The 20062-nt window shown below is 43.7% G+C and overlaps 1 protein-coding gene across 1 annotated transcript in view; it reads right to left on the bottom strand.

Moving 5' to 3' along the window:
- The window catches only part of LOC144762544 (amine sulfotransferase-like), a 698038-nt gene that overhangs the window by 114017 nt on the left and 563959 nt on the right, over nucleotides 1–20062 (bottom strand). Inside the window, exon 5 of the mRNA XM_078647775.1 lies at nucleotides 19565–19659. Coding sequence (XP_078503901.1) covers nucleotides 19565–19659 — 95 coding nt within the window. The remainder of the gene's footprint in view (nucleotides 1–19564; nucleotides 19660–20062) is intronic.

Here is a 20062-nt window from a genome sequence, read left to right as displayed (position 1 = left end):
GTGAAGGGTGTGACCATAGGAATACGTTTGCCTTGCACCAGTGAGCGTGCTTTCAGAATTGCCATCTGTACTGCTGTCGAGATTTTTCCAACAGTGGAAAAGCGCATTTCAGCAGCAGTGTATAAATGAGGAATTGTGTCACCCTCATTGAACGTCAAGTACGTGAAAGTCACTGTCTCAGAAAGAATACGTATTACCAGGTTTGTGGTGTTATACCGCGTCAACAAGTAGTGAGTTGCAAAGAAGTCAGTCTGCAAAGAGTTTAGAATAGAAGTATATTCCGGAAGCCAGCTTGCAGAAGAAAAAGTGGGTTGTATCAACGCATAAAGCGGTTTGATACGTTGGGAATAATCGGAAATGCATGTCCTCCCATAATTTAAAAATCCCACCAAAGACTGAAGCTTCCTCGGTGTAGAAGGGGATTGCAATTTTGCACATTTCTCCAAGAAGTGTGGGGCCAATCCCTTTCGTTCATATTGAGCTCATAGCCCAAAAAGAGTACTGCCAAAAGGGCGATGTGCGATTTTGCAAAATTGAATTTGTATCCATAGTCGGCAATGGAAAAAATAATCCTGTCAACCCGGACAAGATGCTGCATAAGCTCATCATCCATCAGATAAATGTCATCTACGTACGAGAAAGCATCAGGGTCTATGTCATTCAACAAAGACACAATCAGTGCCGCAAATGCCTTTGGGCTATTCTTTTACCCCATAGGCAATCGTGTAATTTGTTTCTGATTCACGATGGCAGTGAATGCTGTCAAATCACAGCTCTCAGGTGTGAGATTGTGACTGTAGAAACCATTAGAAATATCAAGTGTAGTGTAGATTGTTCACCAGTGCAGAGCTGTGAGTGTTCTGCACCACAAAGGTGCGACAATGACTGTTCAAATTTCCGTAATCCAATACAATCCGATATGAACCATCAGGTTTTGATACCGTGAAGTGAGGATTATTCATCGGTGATGTGCATGATTCAATCACTCCTTGATACTCCAACTGTGTTGAAATATCACAAACGGAGGCTTTGGCTTCATGTCTGATTGGATATTGCGGTTGTGACTGTGGCATAGAGCGTAAAGGTATTTCATGAGCCAGTGACTCAGCATCCCAACCCACCTGATTACGATACACCCGCGGGGCCAGGGCCAAACCGCACTCTGCTGTGAAAGTCTGTGTATCTTCTTCAGGGACATATCGCAAAAAACTCGGAAGTATCTAGTCTTCCCCTCTAGAAACGGCTAACAGAAAGGGTGGAGGCCAATCTACCTCCGCTAACAAAATGTCTTATGAGGGGTTTAGATTCTCTCAGAAAACCGCCTTGATTGGACGAGGTATATCACCTTCAATTTGGGAAATTCTTTCATAGAGCCTATCGAGGGGGCAACCCGGGTATCTGCAGTCTCTAATGTAATGAATGTATCAGTTGCTGTCGCCTCCAGACAGGGATGCAGAGCCTCCCTCACTATAGTAACCTCCGCTGTGCTGTTGAGCAGAGTCACTGACTCTGTCCAATTCAGGAGTTGCGTTCTCACCATCTGAGGCATATCTCTCTGTTACAGCAGCAACTTTTTTCTTTTGAAACAGGGATTGAAACGAGGTAGATAGTCTTGTTTTCCTTTGACTTCAAACTGTCGAGGCTGATCCCGTCACTGTGGCACAGGTTGACTCTTGCCACGATCCTGGCATTCCCCACCACCGACTTGAGAGCCAGCTGTGTCCTGTGAAGAACGAGGAGAATGCTGATCAAGGACTTGAAATCTATCAGGAGACTTAATTTTAGCTTGGTCGCGCAAGTCCTAAGTAAGCTCAGAAGACTCAGGTGTCGGTGAACCAGCACACGAACCTTGCTTCTGTTGTTGCTGCCCCTGTTTTTTATTTTTCTAGTTCTTTTTAGGAAAGAACGGACGCCCATCTTTATCAGTCTAGGCTTTTTGCTGAGTTTGAGACTGAGTCTGCGTTTGAGTAAAAGGCTTAACTCCCAGACTATTGCAGCCTATGGTCTTATAAGCTTTTGCAATAATCTTTGGTAATTTGCGTGGCTCGTCCACATCAGGGACAGTCTCCAAGCGGTTTGCCACTTGAAAGCTTACTGCATCGCCCTTGACATTGGCAAGGATCATATCAGCAACCACGTCAAACATTCCCACCAGTCTCATCCCCTGCTCTACAGCCGTCTCGGTGCCGTGTTCATCTTGAACACATTTAATCACGGAGGGAAGCATGGTCATGGAGGGACTGCTGAAACACTTCGAATATACCGCTGCGAACACCTTACCCCAGGTGTTACAATCCGCTAACTCGGGAAGTAAGTATTTAGGCAAAATAATAGTCAATATCCTGTGTTTCTCCATAGGAGAGGTATTTGGAAAAACAGTCTCAAGTTCTCCACATTTTCTAGCAGGCCAATAAGGTAATTCATCCATATTCATTTGACACTTGCCCATCACTGAATTAACAATTATAGGACTTATGGTTACACCTCCAGATCTGACGGGTTGCACAGCAATGCCAGGCGGTCCCACTTGAACGGTGCACGTGACGTACTGTATAACAGCCCTATGTACGTGTATTAAAGATGTATGTAAGACGTGAAGGTCTCCTATTGCAAGAGTTAAATAATGTGGGTGTGGGGTGTACCCAACCAAAATGGTCCAAGTGGCCCCATCTATAGATAAAGGGTCTAAACGGATCAGCCGTACAGGGTGAGGAAGTGCGCCATTAAACCAAATTTGGTGTTGCCAAGCTGTAAGCTGAACTTCAAGAGCCCTATAACACTGATAAGCGTGACAAAGGGCCATTGCAGTGTATTCATGGAACAGATCATCTGTTCCATCCACCACCGGGAAGGTGACACAAGAATAAAACACCTTGAAGTGGTAAGCTGGGTTCGATTCCACAACAAATATAAGCTCCGCACTGGCATTAGGCACTCCATATTGAGCTAAATAAGCCTTGAGCACGGCTTGGCTATGAGGCAGAACATCAACCGCCATCACCAAAAACAAAGAGTAACAAACTAGAGCGTGGCAGCGCAATAACGATTCAAGAAGAAAGAGATAAAACCTTTTAAAATTTCAAACTTGAAAGAACCTATAAAAATATAAATATAGGAGGTTACACAGTCACAGCTGTCTCCGGAAACAGAAGTGAGGGTATTGTGGACAAGCACAAGCACGACTCAAGCATCATCGCAGATAAGAACCAGACCAAACGTTGGTGGCGCCATGTTGCAGGGATTCTGCATGCACACAGAACTATGCGCAGGAAAACAGGACCTCAGTGAATAGGGGTGTACCAACCTACCACATTAGTACTCAAAATCCCAAACCGACTAGCTGTAGTGTCTCATTCGTTCTCCTCCAAATATCACGGAGCACAAATGATTAGACAACCCAAAACACAACACTCACGACTCTCTCAGGAATTGCGGGAGGAAGACATACTGTTTCGCTCACTCGCTCATACTTGTCCACAATGAGAATAGGCAGTCACTGAAATAGTTCAAAATGTTTATGTTAACTATTGTGCTCTACAATACAGTATATGTGCCATTACTAGCAGCATTATGCATAAACCAGCACAGTTAGCATTGTTGCAATTCCATAAAATACAAATGGAGTAGTCATTTTATATAAGGACTGTGAAAATAGGGGCCTTTAGGCCTGACCACCCACCCCTTGACTAGCAGAAGTTTATTTTATAAAAAAGGATGATCTCTGGGCTTTGACAGCAGACCCCATACCTTAAAGCCCGGATGTAAGGTTTACATAATAGGAACAGCAGAGCTCTTCTCCATGGAATGGCTTTCTCCAAGTGTGTTAAAACAACATGCAACAACGTAATATCAAAGCATGAGTCTTCAGTACTGCAGCTGTGTGTAGCATGTTATGTCTAGGTACTAGAGACTGACCAGAACAGAATAACAAGGGGCATTGTTGGTCGACCTTGCACATCTCATGTCAAAGGCACAAACAGAGTCTTGCAAAAACAAAGTCATGTAGTGACGTGCACAAAATCTGCATCATGGCAGCAAAGCTCATGCTAACTTAGCAATGTCGACAAGGGCCATATAACACCCTAAGAACCATATAACAGCCCATGCTGTTCTGCCCCAAGAGAAACAATAGGTCATGCCTTCTTTGGTTGCCCAGCATATTCAGTACCCAGGAGCAGGTGGCTTGCTCCCATTTGCAAACAACTGGGCACTAGGGATCATAGTGAGGCACTTAGTATTTTAAAATCTGACGCAAGACCTTTGTTTGCTTGTGTGATTGCTAAGTTCTTAAGTCATATGTAGGGAATCAGAAGGAAGGCACACCTGAAACCATCTATCCTGACGATGTGATCTATTGTGACTCCTTAATATTGGCCAGTGAACAGCATGTTTTACTGTTTTAATGTAAATAAATGTGTTAGCTTATAAAAGAAGAAGGCCTGAGGCACATTTACTTAATGTTTTATAAAACCTTTATCTTTTAACACAATTGATTCTTAATTGATATTGTTTTTTCTTGTTATCTATTTTAATATATATGTTTAATGTGATTATGTTTTAATGTGCTGCTCTTATGAAACTATTGATTTATCAATATGTAAATGGCGAAAAAATTGTATATGCACATTGCACTTTGTGAGGTCTGTTGACCGAAAATAAAGTCTATTATAGACAGTGCTAAGTGCATGTGCTTCCCCCTTAAACATGGCGACATTGGTGCATACACAATGGGCCTATTTAGTTTACATGTAAGTCTCTTGTAAAGTGGCATAACCTTATAACCAGGGCCTGAACCTAGATGCTACTAGTGGGCCCGCATCACTGATTGTGCCAACCACCTAAGTAGCCCTTCAAACATGTTTCAGGTCTGCCACTGCAGTGCTTGTGTGTGCAGTTCACTGCCACCTTGCCTTGGCACTTAAAACTACTTGCCAATCCTTAAATTGCCCTTTCATTACACATAGGTCACCCCTAAGGTTGACCCTAGGTTGCCCTATGGACAGGGTGCTGTGTAAGTAAAAGGTAGGGCATGTTCTTTTCACTAATATGAGGCCTATTTCTCTCATAGGCGGTCATTGGGAATTATTCAAAACACTTTTAAGTTGTAATTCCTGATTAGAAAGGAGTAGCTGTTTTATATTTTGTATCTTTGGAATGGTATTGACAAATCTGTCTTACTGGTGAAAGTGGATTTAACAATACTATTTTACAATTTGCACTTTTAGAAAGTGGACATTTCTCCGCACTTATAGCTCTGTGTGCCATGCAGCCTGTCTCCAATACACGTCTTGGAGTGGGTGACAGCTACACTTTGTGAATTCCCTCTAGACAGCCACAAACACAGAAAGGATAGGTGTGTCTGAGTATCCACCTACATACATCTACATTCTGATGACTCTTCCTGGGTAGGAAGAGAGGAAGGGGCTGACACTCGCGCTTCAATGGGTAGTAGTCTGAACTCATGCAAAGGGCTAATTACCCCCACAGCTAGTCTGGGCCCAGGGCTGAGTTGAAAAGATACTTGGGTACTGCAAAGACCCTTCTTTGAAGTCACCTCTACTTCAAAGGCATATTTTGGTATGAGAACTGGATCTCTGACCCCCTAAAATCCAGATAGTTCTGGAACTGCAGCAAAACTTTGTTAGAAGGACTCCTGTGCTGGTTAAAGGACTAACATTTGGACTGCTGACCTGGAAGGTCTGCTTTTTTGTGTTGCCCTGCTGCCTGCTGCTCTCTGACTTTGCTGAAGGAAAGCAAGGAGACTTGGACTCTGCCTTTCCTCCAAGGGAGCTCCAAGGGCTTGCTGGATTGCCTCATGTTGCTTGAGACTCAGGGATATCAAAGTCTCTACCCCTGCTCCTCTGCCTGGTTCACTGCAAGTGTACCCATATACTTGCATTACAGAACTCGATGCATCTCCAGTATGCATGTAGCAGAATCAGAGCATAAATCCAGTTTCAGGAGTAGAATCAATGCATCGCTTTCGAAACCAACTCATCGCATTGGGAACCCTAAAGTATTGGAACCTTGCATCGCCGTAGCTTGGAGAGATCTATGCATCCATTTGGCTGTGTGGAGAACCCCGGTACATAGCATTTTGGAACCAACGTATCGCAGATTGGCATCTCATCCGTGGAACCAACGCATCGCTCTCACTGTTGGATTGACATCGACAACTTGCTAGACTGCGCCCTGCATCTCGTTGTTGCAACCAGGATAAGGTACTTTGTTCACCGGGGCCTGAGTAGTTCCAGTCGCCAGCCTGCACTCCATCGCAGTTGGCCTGAATGTAGGCTGCTGGCTCTCTATATAGTGTATTAAAATAAAGTACACAGTCCAGAGAGTCCAGGGAATCCCTTATTGGTTTACAGAGGCAAATGTAGATAATACTAACACTCTATTTGTGGTAGTGTGGGCGGCAGTTAGGATTATCAGAGGGTAGCTTTTGCTGTACTCACAGAAGCAATAAATGCAACACCCACTCGAGAATAAATCCAAGAACAATTTGCAAAAATAACATTGATTTTTAGATAATGTTTGAGACCAAGAACTTGAAACTACAGTAGGTACTTTAAAAAATATACATTTTTAGAGTTGAAAACGAAATCGCCTATTGTGCACAATTTCACACCATTGAAGTTAATGGAGAAAAAGACAAAAATGCATATAAAATCTTACAGTCGACTTTCAAGGTTCACCTCTTTGATCGCGATAGTTAGCAAGGCCAGATCTAATGATCCACCAGCGGATTCTCTGGAGCCTCCCAGATTCGGCCAAGAGAAGTGTGCTGTGGTCATTGGTAGCTAGTGCGCTATGTAGAAGGGGACCCTTGGAAAATACACTGAGGGGGGACTTAAAGGTAAGTCCAGGGGGTCCCATTCAAGTGAACAGGTCGCAAGGGCCTCAGGACCATGGAAGCACAGCTAGATCAGGGGTACCCAGGCCGGGGCAGCGGGGTGCAGAGTAGAAAGGTAAGCCCGCCAGTGTGCGTCAAGGAGTCCTCATGGTTGGAGCAGGCAAGTTGTAGAGGTAATTCCAGGACAGCTGGGCCACTCACAAAGTAGATCTCAGGGGTCTTGGTGTCGCTCGATAGGTTCTTGCTTCCTGGACAGTTGGAGTCTGGAGGGTACTCTTTGTCTAGGTGTATACTGCAGGCGGTCTGGTACCACAGGTATTGGTGTGGCATGGTTCCGGTAGGTCCTGGTGTCCTCCAACTTTGTGGTGGGACAGATCTGATCCTTTCGAGCTGGTGTACCACGTTTGGTCTGGGTGCTGCATTGAAGTCACTGGGAGGCAGCCAAACAGTTAACCGGATTCTGTGGTTCGGTGCCTGCTGGTGCAAGGGAGGAGAGTCTCTACTCCTAGGGTGTTCTTTTAGAATTTGTCAAAGACTGGAGGGGCTCCAGGGTTCTTTAAGGGCTGACCCTGGCAGGATGAGACAGCACACCATGATTGTTGAGTTCTTAAGACAGCAGGCAGGGTTTGGCACCAATTTCTCTGCAGCAGGGCTTAATTTCTTGGGCAGTAGCACTACTTGGTACGTATCTTTCTTTTGTCCATCAGATCTGAGTTTCTAGGTCTGGGGATGCCACCTAAATACTAAATTTAGTTGCTTTAAAGGGAGTGACAGGTAGTAGGCATCTACCTACCTTTAGGGTACCTACACACTCTAAATGACCACTTCCTATGGGAAGGGCCACTACCCAAACCCTGATAAGTTATTTTCGACCATTTCAAGATGGAGAATTAGGAAAAGTTGTGTCTACATCGCGGCCCGCCCCACCTTAGGGGTGGTGCTGGCTGAATGTGGGCACACCACCTCATCCAGCCAATTTTCCTGCCCTTCCTACTGCCAAAAGTGGAGCAGAAAAGGGGGGTTAGCATCCTCCACTATCTGGACCTGGCTGGGTTGTATTTCAAAGGCAGCACCACTTTTGAAGCTTCTCACTCTGGAAGTCCATTTCGGCCTGGATGAGGTGTGAAACACCTCTGCCCAGAGCAGGCTTTGTTCCTGGCCTCTAAGTGTGCAGGCTCACACCCTATAAGGTCAGAAACATGCCTGGAGGGTCAGGCTGGCTAAGGCTTGTCAGAGACCACAACAGTGCTTGGAAGGTTCAAAGTGTACCCTGTGTGTAGTCACTAATAAATCCATCATTTATGAAGCCAAGGTGTTTGGTACCAAATATCTTAGGGTACTGTGAAGACATCATGGAGCTAGGGTACTCGTAATGACACGTTTCCTTCCCATGCACTCTCTATGGCTTCCCAGTGCACTTACAATATCCAGGGATGGACTTGATATTGTAGGGTCATATCTGCTCATGCAGGTATGTCCACACATGCAATAGTGCACCCTACCTTAGGGCTAAAAGGCCTGTAGTCAAGGTGACTTACCTTACCAGTGTCTGTGGGCTTGACACACTGGGCTGTGTGCCATGTCGGCTCTCCGGTTTTCTCTGCACCAAGACACGCAGCCTGCAATGGCAGTTTCGATGCTCTTTGTGGGGTGGGATGGGGTGGGGTGGCACAATTCATACTGCAGCCCTAGAGGACCCTCTTCAATACCAAGGCCCTAGGTACTAGGGATACCATTTACTAGGGACTCACAGAGGTGACGGGAGAGGTGCCAATCATGGTACAGTTTAAGGAAAGAGTTCTGGCCCTGAGAAGTTAGTTAGCAGGGACCCAGTGCACTTACAGTTTGAAACTACATCAGGTAAAAAGTGGGAGCTTGCCATGTCCAAAAGAGGTACTTTCCTACACTGAACGTTTGACTTTGCCCAGACCCAAAGCAACCTCAGTTAACCGCTAAAGCGCTATTTGCTTCTAAGCGCTAGAACTCTTTTTACTCTGTAAAAATTAATCTCTCAAATTTTACTTATTTGATTTTTTTTTTGGTATAGTTGCTTTCAGAATATCATACTCTATTTTTCTAAACCTGCTTGGAGTCTTTTTGTGGTGTATTCATTGTGTTACTGTGTTGCACAAATGCTTTACACATTGGCTCTTTAGATAAGCCTGACTGCTTTGCACCAAGCTTCCAGAGGGTGGGCATCGGTTATTGTTTAGTATGATTCTAGCTTACCCTGACTAGAGTGGTAGTTCATGCTTAGACAAGGTGCATGCCTCTGACAACCGGAAACCCCATTTCTAACAGGGGTCACTATTTTGGGGACAACAGCAATTTCCATAGGCCAGGAACATAAAAAAATTGCTTTACATGAACTGGGTGGAGACTTTTTGGGACAGTTTGTGTGGGCCTATAAAGGCAGTCAAGAAAGTAGTCTTAAGCCCAATGCCCAACTAGGACATTCTCCAGGAGTTGAATGAACTGAAAGGGCCTCCAATGTGCCTAGATAGCCTCTAGGAACCAATAAGCAACTCATGATAATCCCACAAGCACTCCATTTGTTGATGTAGTCATAGATGAGCAGGCAGCAGCCTGGTTCAATAAACAGGAAGCTGTCAATTTTTACAGTGTAGTGTTGCAGGGAGTTTGCTTAGGAGCAGAAGTATGCTTTGGACCATAGAACATTAGTAGATAGTGAATGGGTCACCATACCACCTCAGTACCATGAGCCCGAGTCTGACTAGCTATAGTGCCTCACTTGCCTCCTTCTAATAACCAGAGTAACAAGTGAATTGGCACCCGAGGACACAACATTCCCTGCCCTCTCAAAGATCGCGGTGACAGGACACTCCCTTTCGGTCACTCACTCGTCCTCATCCACAATGAGATGTGAAAGAGACAAGCCGGAAGTTCAAAATGTTTATTTAAAGTATTGTGCTCTGTAATGCAGTATACGTGCCACAATAAGAAACCAACTGCCTAATAAAAATACCATCAGTATTGTCAATAAACCATAGATTATAAAAAGCCCTGTCATATTATAAGACAGAATAGCTTAACCCCCTCCTCTTCTACAGAAGCAAAACTGATTATACAACAAAGATCTCTAGGTTTAGCAGTGGACCCCATACCTTAGCATACACAGATGAATGTATTACATCTCAGATGCAGCTGTGATCTTCTCTCAGGAAAAATCTCTCTCTCTCTCTGTGTTGCATTACTGTGCGTACCTATATGACAAGGTTCCAAGGTTCACATGTTCATCAACAACAGCTGCATGTCTGTGTTGTGTCTAGGTGTGAGTGCCTGACCAGAACATAATAACAAGGATCATTGTTGTTTAACCTTGTCTGCTGTTCAGACTAAATCCCAGGAAAGAACATAACGAGAAAACAACTGCAGGTTCTGTGTGAAAACACAACGTGGCAGAAAGCAAACATGATTATGTAGTAACATATGCTGAGCTAACATGGCCTGTGTCATGCACAGTCAGGCTAACATAGGGAAAAACTACAATAGGCCCTGTAGGGAACACATGACACCAGGTGCAGTTAAACCTGTATTTTTCTTGTTGTCTGCCCATTTTTCAGACTATTGCCACTGGAATAGAAGGTAGAGCCGGCTACCTATCCTGCTGGGCCTGGTGACACTGATTACTTGTTGTTTTGCATGATGTTTGCCCTTTTATAAGACTACCCTTTTTATGAACCATTGACCCTGACAGAGGAGGCACAATCAGCCACCTATCCTGTTGGCTCTTGTGGCACTGATCACTTTCTGTGATGTAACCATGAGTAGACTCGGCCTTACCTCCTGATGTAGTCGACAGAGTTAGTGGTGGGAGCAGAACCTGAAAAAGGGGTGTTGGTAGCTCCTTGACAGTATAGACCAGCGAAGGGCTACAGAGAAATAATTGAATTGGCTATGTTCTATTTCCGCCGCAGGGAATGCAGTGGTTGATTTGTAAAATAATAAGTGCTGGGGCTCTCATAAGGAGGCCGCTTCGACCAGGCCATTTCTCCTGTTAATACTGCCTAACACAGAACCAACAAACCTTACACGTGGGGAGAAGATGTGGCGTAATAGGCTGTGCTGCTGACTTCGTAGCTGGGGAACCAGTTTCGAGTCCTGGCTCAACAACCTACGATTCTGAGAGAATCACTTAATTTCCCTGTGCCTACCATAAATTAATGTGTCCTTAGCTGGTTGATGATTAAGTGCCCTGCTGACACAGGAAAACAACTGGCTCAAATTAAGCACTGACAGAACCCCATCAAGGGATCAATTACACATATCTTGTGCAAAAAATGGGAGGAGTAATATGGGGAATTCATCCATTCTGTGCGACCTCCACATTTCTTTTCTTTAGAACACTGAATAACTGGTGTGTTTCCACTCTGGGCGTAAAACAGCTACTAAGCAGCCTCCAGTGTATGTCCTGTGACCCCTAAAATGTTTACTTATTGGCTAGCTCCAATTGTAAATTGTAAATTGATACTTGTATAGCGCACTGCTCACCCGCAAGGGTCTCAAGGCGCTTGTACGAATACCGCTGTGGAACCCATCCTGGCTTTCCCTGTGAGGTGTCCACTCCTGGGCACCCCCAAGGTGAAGCCAGGCATCCTTAGCGTTGTGGGGGCCGTTGTGGAGATTAAGCAAGCTATTGCCCAGAGTCGCAGAGTGGGACCCATGATTAGACTCTGCACCGAGGCGAGAATTATCAGGTCCGTGGAATTTTTAGCCCAAGACCCGCCGAGGCGGGAATTGAACCCTGGTCCAGGGCCAGACCTCTGCATCAGGGTCTGCCGCTCTAACCATTGAGCCACACTTCTCCAATTAGCTTGTCTAACTTTTAGGTAAGGCCACAGTGCAATACAGAAACAGCACCAGTGAGATCAATGTTAGCTGCCACTTTGGGTTTCAATGTGGATGTACACCACATATGTGAGTGACTTCAAAACTATTTCTTGAGGACTACAGTTGCTGCTGCGAAATGCTGCACGCAAAGCTGCAAAAGACATGACCAGATAAACAGGTTTTCAAATGTATGGTCCATTTTCATGGCTTAGGCTGTGGTAGCCTTTTTCCTGCAAAAATTGCTTGCTTTTAAAAAACAATCTATCACCCACACTTCAGTCCAGGAAAACCCCTACAGAGATCATCTGTGCACTGCAAAGGTGATTTATAAAAATGTCTGCCTCTGCTTGAGAGCATGGAGGACAGTAATGAACTGAGCTCTCCTAGGCTCTCTTTTCTCCAGTAGCAGTAATTAGCTCTTTAATGAGGTGTGAAAACTCTTCCTGTAGAAAAAGAATGCTGGTCTGGGCCTGCTCAAAATATGGGGGTTTTCTTGGTATGTGAATGAGGGGAGGACAGACACAACCGATGCCCCTTGTTTACAACTGACTGAAAACACCCATAATAGAATGTTTATGATAAATAGTGCTGTGGTATCAGGGTAGCCTTTGAAATCACTCTACTTACTCCCAGACAACCTGCCTATCCTCTTAGTAGGAAGAAACATCGCCCCAGAATCAGACTGGGGTGATTTTCAGAAGAAGTACCCTTTTGTAAATAGGGCAGACCTTGTGTGGAAATTCTGAGCTCCACTCACTGCCCTTGTGGATTTCCCATTTTGCAAGATTCTCCCTCACAGAACACTTCTTTTTGGCAAACAGCCTGAGCTTCTGCAAAGAGTGTGCTGGTTAGGGCATAGGAATGTTCTTACCATTGGACTGAGAGTTATCACTGGTAATATGCCATATAAAAACAATACTCACTGCCTGCAGTCGTTTCCCAAAACTATGTTGACAAGCATGCTTGCGGAAAAAATCAATATAGTTTTGTGAAACGACTGCGCGATAAGGAATTGAGTGCCGAAAACAGTGACTCGCAGCGTCAACTGCGGGCTACAGTGGCAGCAGTATCAATTACGAACATACTGCTGCCAATTCCATGACTGTTACATGCAGATAGGGATTACCGACACACCAGATATATGAAAGAGGGTTTGATTCCCTGAAGATTCAAGAGTCTTGTGGTCCTGAGGAGAACCCCATTAACCACGGGGTTCGAAACGCGTCGACCTGGCCCCATGATATATATAATTTGTTCCCAAAAATTTTGATGAGTCTTATTTCATTGAGATCATGATGGTTATGTAAAATATACAATTAGGGAAATTATTTTATTGAAAAATTCTGTTCGAATTCTCTTTCTAATTCTGGGTTGTTTTTGGATTAATGATGTGTGAGCATGAATGAGGTTTGTCTGTTTTGGCCAAATTTGTAATGAGGCGTGATGTGTTGGTATGTATTCAGTGGGAAGTTTGAATGAAAGGTATTTATTGTATATATTTTGTTATAAGTGTTTTGTATGAATTTCCGTGCACAAAAATGTATGTGTTTAGCAACAATAATGAATGCAAAAAAAGTGGAATAAACCATTTATTGGTGCAATTTGAAAATGCTGACTGTTATGTTTCATTCATAAAGTCTATTGAAAATGGTTTAGTGGTAATCGAATCTCAGTATTGGCATTTGTGTTGTTCTTTAACTAGTGGGCCTGCAGCACTAATTGTGCCACACACTTAAGTAGCACTTTATAAGTCACACCAGGGTAGGCCCTGGATTGCCCAGATGGCAGGTACCATGTATTTAAGAAGTGGGATATGTACTTTTAAGTAGTACATGTCCTGGTATGCACTACTACAAGGCATACCTCTCCCATAGGATAATATTGGAGGTATCGTATTACCTTTTATATGTGTAATTTCTAACTAGGAATAAATGATCATTTCTTGTGTGGTGAATCCTAATTCAAAATCTTAACTTACGGTGAAGTCGCATTTTAAGTTACAATTCTGAAAATGTCACTTCTAGAAAGATGTTGTCTTCTTGCCTTAGCCATTTGTTAACTGCAGGCTTTCTCTGGGTCACATGACTGGGTGTGGGTGACAGTTGGGCATTTTGATTTCCTGATAGATAGCCACACACAATGGGGACCGTAGGTGAGACTGGATCAAACAATACTGTCAGGATGGGAGGGAGGAGCTGGACCCAGCCCAACTTACATTTAAATTAGAGGTGCCCTGTCTCCACACAACGTCCTGCATACCCCCTGTAGTTATCCTGGAGCCAGGGTCAAGAAGGCAGGAAATATGTGCACTTCAAAGGCATACTGTTAGAAGCTTCTACCAATGTCAAAGGCACAACTTTGTGCAAATACTGGACCTCAGACACCAGCTCTTCAGTACACATCTGGACACGTGCATATTTTGCAAGGAAGAGAGATTGCTGTGCTGCTGAAAAGACTGACACTCTGCTGGACTGCTGCTCTGAAGGATTGTTTGCCCTGCTGTTCTGACCTGCTGCCCAATTGGCTGGGGAGGAGATACTGGAACTGTAACTTCATCTTGGTCCCATAACTCCCACAGTGACTCTAAAGGCTATTCTGCAGGCTTCCTGATCTCAGCCCCAAGGACATAAAAAGCTCCCCAGAATCCTGCACCAGCCTTTGGATCCAGATGCAAAGAGTTCCAAACCCTCAAGTGGCGCCCCCTAGGCCTTGGACCCTTGGTGTGGCTCAGTGAGCTAAAATCAAGATTTTCAACTGTTTGCAACTGCGAACTGGCCTGTCTGCACAAATACCTCAGAGCTCACTCTGCAATACAGCATGAAGTTCCGTCAGCCCTAATCTTTGCTTCCCAGCATCGAATGCTCATTGGGCCCACCAGCGCAAAGCTACAGCAACACCTGCCCATGACTCCGGCTGGCTCTAAGCCCTATGCTACCAGACTCCAGGGATGCTCTGTTTGCTACCTATGGCCCTCTTAAATGCAAACAGGACTTGGGAAGGTAAACTTCAGCTGGCCTAACTTGGTGACCATATCAAACCTGTGCTCCTTCATGGTCAGTCCGAAAAATGTGACTTTGACCCGGTATAGCATGACTCGATATCCTGTGTTGGCTCTTTATGCTTTTTTGAGCTAATTTCACTAGGATCTTTGAAAATTCATAACTCCAGTTCTACTGATTGGATTTTTGTCATTTTGGTCTTGTTTTATTTAGTACACTTCACTCAAGTTTTCTAACTTGGTGTGGGATATATTTTGTTGTGGTGTTGTCCAGTAATACTACTTGAAGTGTTGCACAAATATTTTACACATTGCCTCGAAATTAAGCATGAGTGCTCTGTACAAAGAGACCAGGGGGTTGAGCATAGGTTATTTTGGGGCTTGCTTGTGCCTTACCCTGACAAGAATTGTGAAGGCTTCTTGAAAAGGGTTCACACCACAGACAACCAGTAAACCAATTTCTCACAGTAGGGAACAGTTATGTGACAGGGATGGGGCATGCACATTGGAGCTGGGCATCCATGCGCTGCATGGGGCAATAGGGTGGGAATATTCACCAGACCCTGGTAAAAATCACACCTCTACTATAAGCAGGGTAGGAATGTCTGGGTGGCCACAGCGCTTATGTGTGTAAGTTCAAACATTGCAGCTAACTTGAAAATGGCTGTGGTAATAGTTGTTGGTAACTAGCACAAGAAGAATTGCATTTCACCATAGGGTGCTGAGACAACAATAAGGAGGCTGAACTCACAGACAAAAAGAGTAGCACCCTTGCAGTCCTGTCCAAATATAGCTAGGTGCCCCAAAGGATTCTTAAACTCTTCCCTCTCAATGTGTAGATGCTGCCACTCAATGGGGATTTCCATCGTAGGAGAGATGAGAAGAGAACAGAGAAAAGTGGTCTTCTTTGCACTGAGGTCTTTGGAATCAGACTATGCAGTGATTACAGAATTCCATTCTCTGACAGGCTTTCTCTTTGGACAGCAGGTGTCACTGCCGTTCATTGCAACAGCCATGCAGTTCCTTAGATGAATGTGGGCAAGCTCTCAGCTCATAGACCAGATTTTCCTCTTTTCCACAACTGGAAACAACAGCATCCTTTTGTTCCTCAACACTATGGTTTGGTTCTTGCTCCTAAAGGGGACCAGGCAGCCTCCTAGTTCCTAGCTGTATTATTTCCATTGTGTTGCCACAGAGAGCTCTCCTGGGATGTGGGGGCAATTTTAGTTTTGCTCACACAGATATTGTACATCCCTTAAAATTCTAGCGAGAACGAATCACGGCTAGATCCATATTTCCATGAGCACAGTCCAGTCTAATAATAAGGGTCATTGGTTGGACTTGTCAGTCGTAGGGTGGTCCTTCCCCAAACATTTTACCTTTGCCCTCCAGATTATTAAGCAGTCTGAAGAGACACATAGGATATATTCCATTAATGGCTGTTTATTATTACATATTATGCAATACTGTCATATGTGCAAGTTCTGTCAATCTCATTCTGTATCTCGAGATAACGAGAAAGGCATGGTAGCCAGGAAAATAACAAGCATCGAGCGTGGAGCAGCACCAGAATGGAATATTATTGCATAATATGTAATAATATTATTGCATAATATGTAATAACAAACATCCATTAATGGAATATACCCTATGTGTCTCTTTAGACTGCTTAATAATCTGCTTTGATAAAGGAACCATCCTATCTTACAGTAGCTTGATAAAGACAACTCTATGAGCCCTGAAGAAGTCTCATTCCTGAGAACGAAACGCGTAGGCTAAAAGGAAAAATTCACTTGTAAAATTGGATTTTTTTAATCTGTTTTGGATCATCATAATAAAGAATTGAAAAAGAAGCATCATTCAAGTCCGGACCTGTTTATTATGGGATTCATCTCTTGATTTACTGAAAGACATTAGAGACTGTTTAAGATATTTTTCTGATGGGTGCTGATTCCATATTTCTTGTTTTGTATTTTGGGCTTTGCCCATGAAGGAACAGACAGGGTTGTATTCCTTGGTTTCATGAGCACCATCGCCATAAATTCAGCCACAGATATTAACAGGTGCAGGTCTCTTTGCCTCAACCCTTGTGCAAAAAAATCTTCCCTATAAAATAGCCGCCACTGCAATCAGAGGCTCTCAGACCGAATGGGGCCCCCCCACACCGTGGTGACTGTGAGGGCCTGTGTTACGCCCTTGCCTGCAATCTTGCCCTGACGAGCTTTACCTTCTCAGAACATTTTCTTCGACATTTCTTTTAAGTTCAAAGGGAAGCACCAACCGGCCCAATCCACTTCTTCTATCCGACCCGCACTCCATCAGGTTTGGACATATTTTTCGACTTTCACCTAGTCTTGTGTGACAAGATGTATGCAGTTGGTGCTTTAATCTTGTAGGCACTAGATTTCATTTTAAACTTTAAAAATGCATAACTTAGGTTCTACTGATTGGCATTTTGCAGTTTGGTGTCAAATAATTTATTACATTTGTGTGGGATTATTCTTGTGTTGTGTTTTCATTTTATTACTGTTTGTGTGCTGCATAAATACTTTACACATTGCCTCTAAATTAAACTTTCCTTCTTTTGGGCCTAGCTACCAGAGTGTGAAGCTCAAGCTACTTTAATGACTTTTGTGGTTCTCCCTGGCGGGGGGCTGTTGCTTGAATAGGAGTGACCCCCTCATTCAACCAACAACCCAATTTCTCACACCATCCAATAGAGATCACAGTCACTCTGCTTCTAGGGTGATGGCAGGAGCTGAATCATGCCAACAGAAAGTGCTTTAGGCAATCAGTGCTTTTTTGAGGTTTCAGCTCTTCTGCTAGAGCTGGACACAACATGTTTGGTAGATAGATACCATACACCTCAACAATGGCCATCCCCTTTTGAAAAGTCTTTCTGGCAATAATAACAAAACATGGTTCAAGATGTGATGCATATCAGTGGTGGCTCCTCCCCTGTGGTGGAGGAGCACCCCCCTGCCAGAAGCTTCAAAATTTGAAAAATAAAATGATAAAAAGAAACAGGTTTAATATCTTTTTATTTTTCAAATTCTAAGTGCTGCGTACTGGGGTTGGGGCCATCGCAGAGGCAGAAGGGAAGTGGTAGAGACTGTTATCAGTGTGCATGTGGGTTTGGTCAGCTGTCTCAGGCCGGCCAAACCCACATGCGCACTGAACTGTATCCAGCCTGAGCGGCTTTGCTATGTTGGCGACAGCAGGCAGAGGCGCCCAGTCTCCCAAGGAGTGCAAACCGAGGGCGCTCAGGCCAATCCTGAAGCTGCTCTCATGTATGAGAGCAGCTTCAGGATTGGCTGCAGGGGAGGCTGGGAGCCTCTGCCTGCAGCAGAGCCACGAGAGGAGCAGAAGACCGGCAATGAGGCGGGCTGCATGCGGCACGTACATTCTGCTACCACCCTTGCCCTGCCACTCTGCTCTAACACCAGCCTCTACTAATGCATACAGAATAAGAATAACTGGAAAGAATATTTACTTAGCAGGAAAAAAAATACATTTGTTTGAGATGATATATAATCTGTACTGTACGAAAGGAGGTTTAATGGACTGGAAGATTCTTTCACAGAAAAGGAAAAAAGTGGATGAATATACATAATGCAAGTTCAACCCATTAGAAATAATTGTTTTCAAGCTAAGGTGCACTGTGGATCTTCTACCAGCCATTACCCAATCACTTAAAGGAACCTACTTGTCTTAGTGTTAAACAAAAATGATAAGTATAGTTTGGGAAATCCACCTGCTCAGATGTTGATGTTCTCACTAGAAAACTCCAGGAGGCTGTCCTCCATGATGAGGCTTGGACAATTATTTACTAAAGGTTGCATGGGCACTAGCAATTAAATGAGTGGTAGATTTACTAACTTATAGCACAAAGCAGTAGTGCAACCAACTTTATATCCTGTGCTATGCTAAAAGCAGAGAACATGGCAACCCTACCTACTACAATATGGCACTGCTGCTATCGTCTTCCAGTGCTGGCACTCTTTAAGGCTACCTAACTCCACACACTCCTTTGTACCACAAAGCAGAGGTGTATGTGTGACGTTTAGTAGGGTATTCTTCCAGGACAAAATTTAATGCTTAGACATATCTTAAAACATTTTCCATATTGTATGTGTGCTGTACAGTGTAGAACACATGTAGTGTGTGATAAGTTAGGAAAAACAAAACCATTTATCCACGCTAGAGCTTGCCCCAAGGAAGTATTTTTTGCCCCTTAAAATGGTAAGTAAATTGTTGTCATGCGAGTGCTCGTTCGTACCTGTAGTAAATAAGGTCTTGGTGCAGATCACAGAGGGTATAGGCGCAAAATAATATCATTAAGAAATGATTTGTCAACAAACATCATCAAATTGTTTCACACTCGCCTAACTATGCGGGCTGTAATGTGGAGAAACAATTTTAGGATAGATTTAGCAACTTTAGATATGGCAACATGGAACAATGCAAAAACATGTCAAATGTAGTTAGCTCATAAATATAAAGTAAAAATGCAAGCTTTCTTTCACCCAGAGCAGCAAATTCAGAGTGTCAAGAATCTGAAACAACGACAATGAAGGAATGAGATAGTGAGTTAAGGTGCACAAAAGACAATCGCCAGTCTGTTGCCAGTGCTCAATAATGAAGTTACCATCTCAACAACTATTTCAAAAATCTGATTTTTTTAAAGTGCCAATTTAGGTCAAATTAGGAGGCTAAGGTCACGCAAATTATCTTGCACTGCAATTCTGCTAGCTGTATTGCACTGAACAGTCAAGACAAAAGCGTGGTGCTCAAATTCCCATCAAGTTATTTCACGGATCTGAGTCCACTTAAATTGTGAGATAACATTACAATCTTACCTTAACCATTTCTTCATACAAGAGAAACATAATATTGAACTCATTGCTGTGCTCATACCATCCTTTCACATGATCAAACCAGGAGCTTGCCAACACTGTAGGAAAAAGTTACATATCAAAATCAAAACTCAGTTTTGAATTTTAAATGTATGTGCGATTATTATTACAAGTGGTGCAGAATGGTTATACTGACTATTTCCATGCAATAAACACAATTCCCTCTGAAGAAAAATGTTTATGTAAATGATTTTTGCTAGGGCCCCCAGAAATTTTAATTAGACTTGCTTGGCTGGTGATGTGGTTCTCTGAGTTGACACATCCATACTTGTCCATTGGTTGGGTGAGAATGAGACGTTAGTGACGTTCTTGAAATTGAAAAGTCATTGGTGACGTTTTAGCCAACAAATTAATTTGAAGCAGGCATGCTAACTGGTGGATGAGTGACCTGATATAAAATCACTCTGTGCTCTCTAAGTACATGTTTAATAAGAAAGCAAG

This window comes from Lissotriton helveticus, chromosome 6, assembly GCF_964261635.1.
Source record: "Lissotriton helveticus chromosome 6, aLisHel1.1, whole genome shotgun sequence".
Lineage (NCBI taxonomy): Eukaryota > Metazoa > Chordata > Amphibia > Caudata > Salamandridae > Lissotriton > Lissotriton helveticus.
The sequence above is the reverse complement of the archived record's forward strand: the minus strand, read 5'-3'. Positions and strand labels throughout refer to the sequence as shown.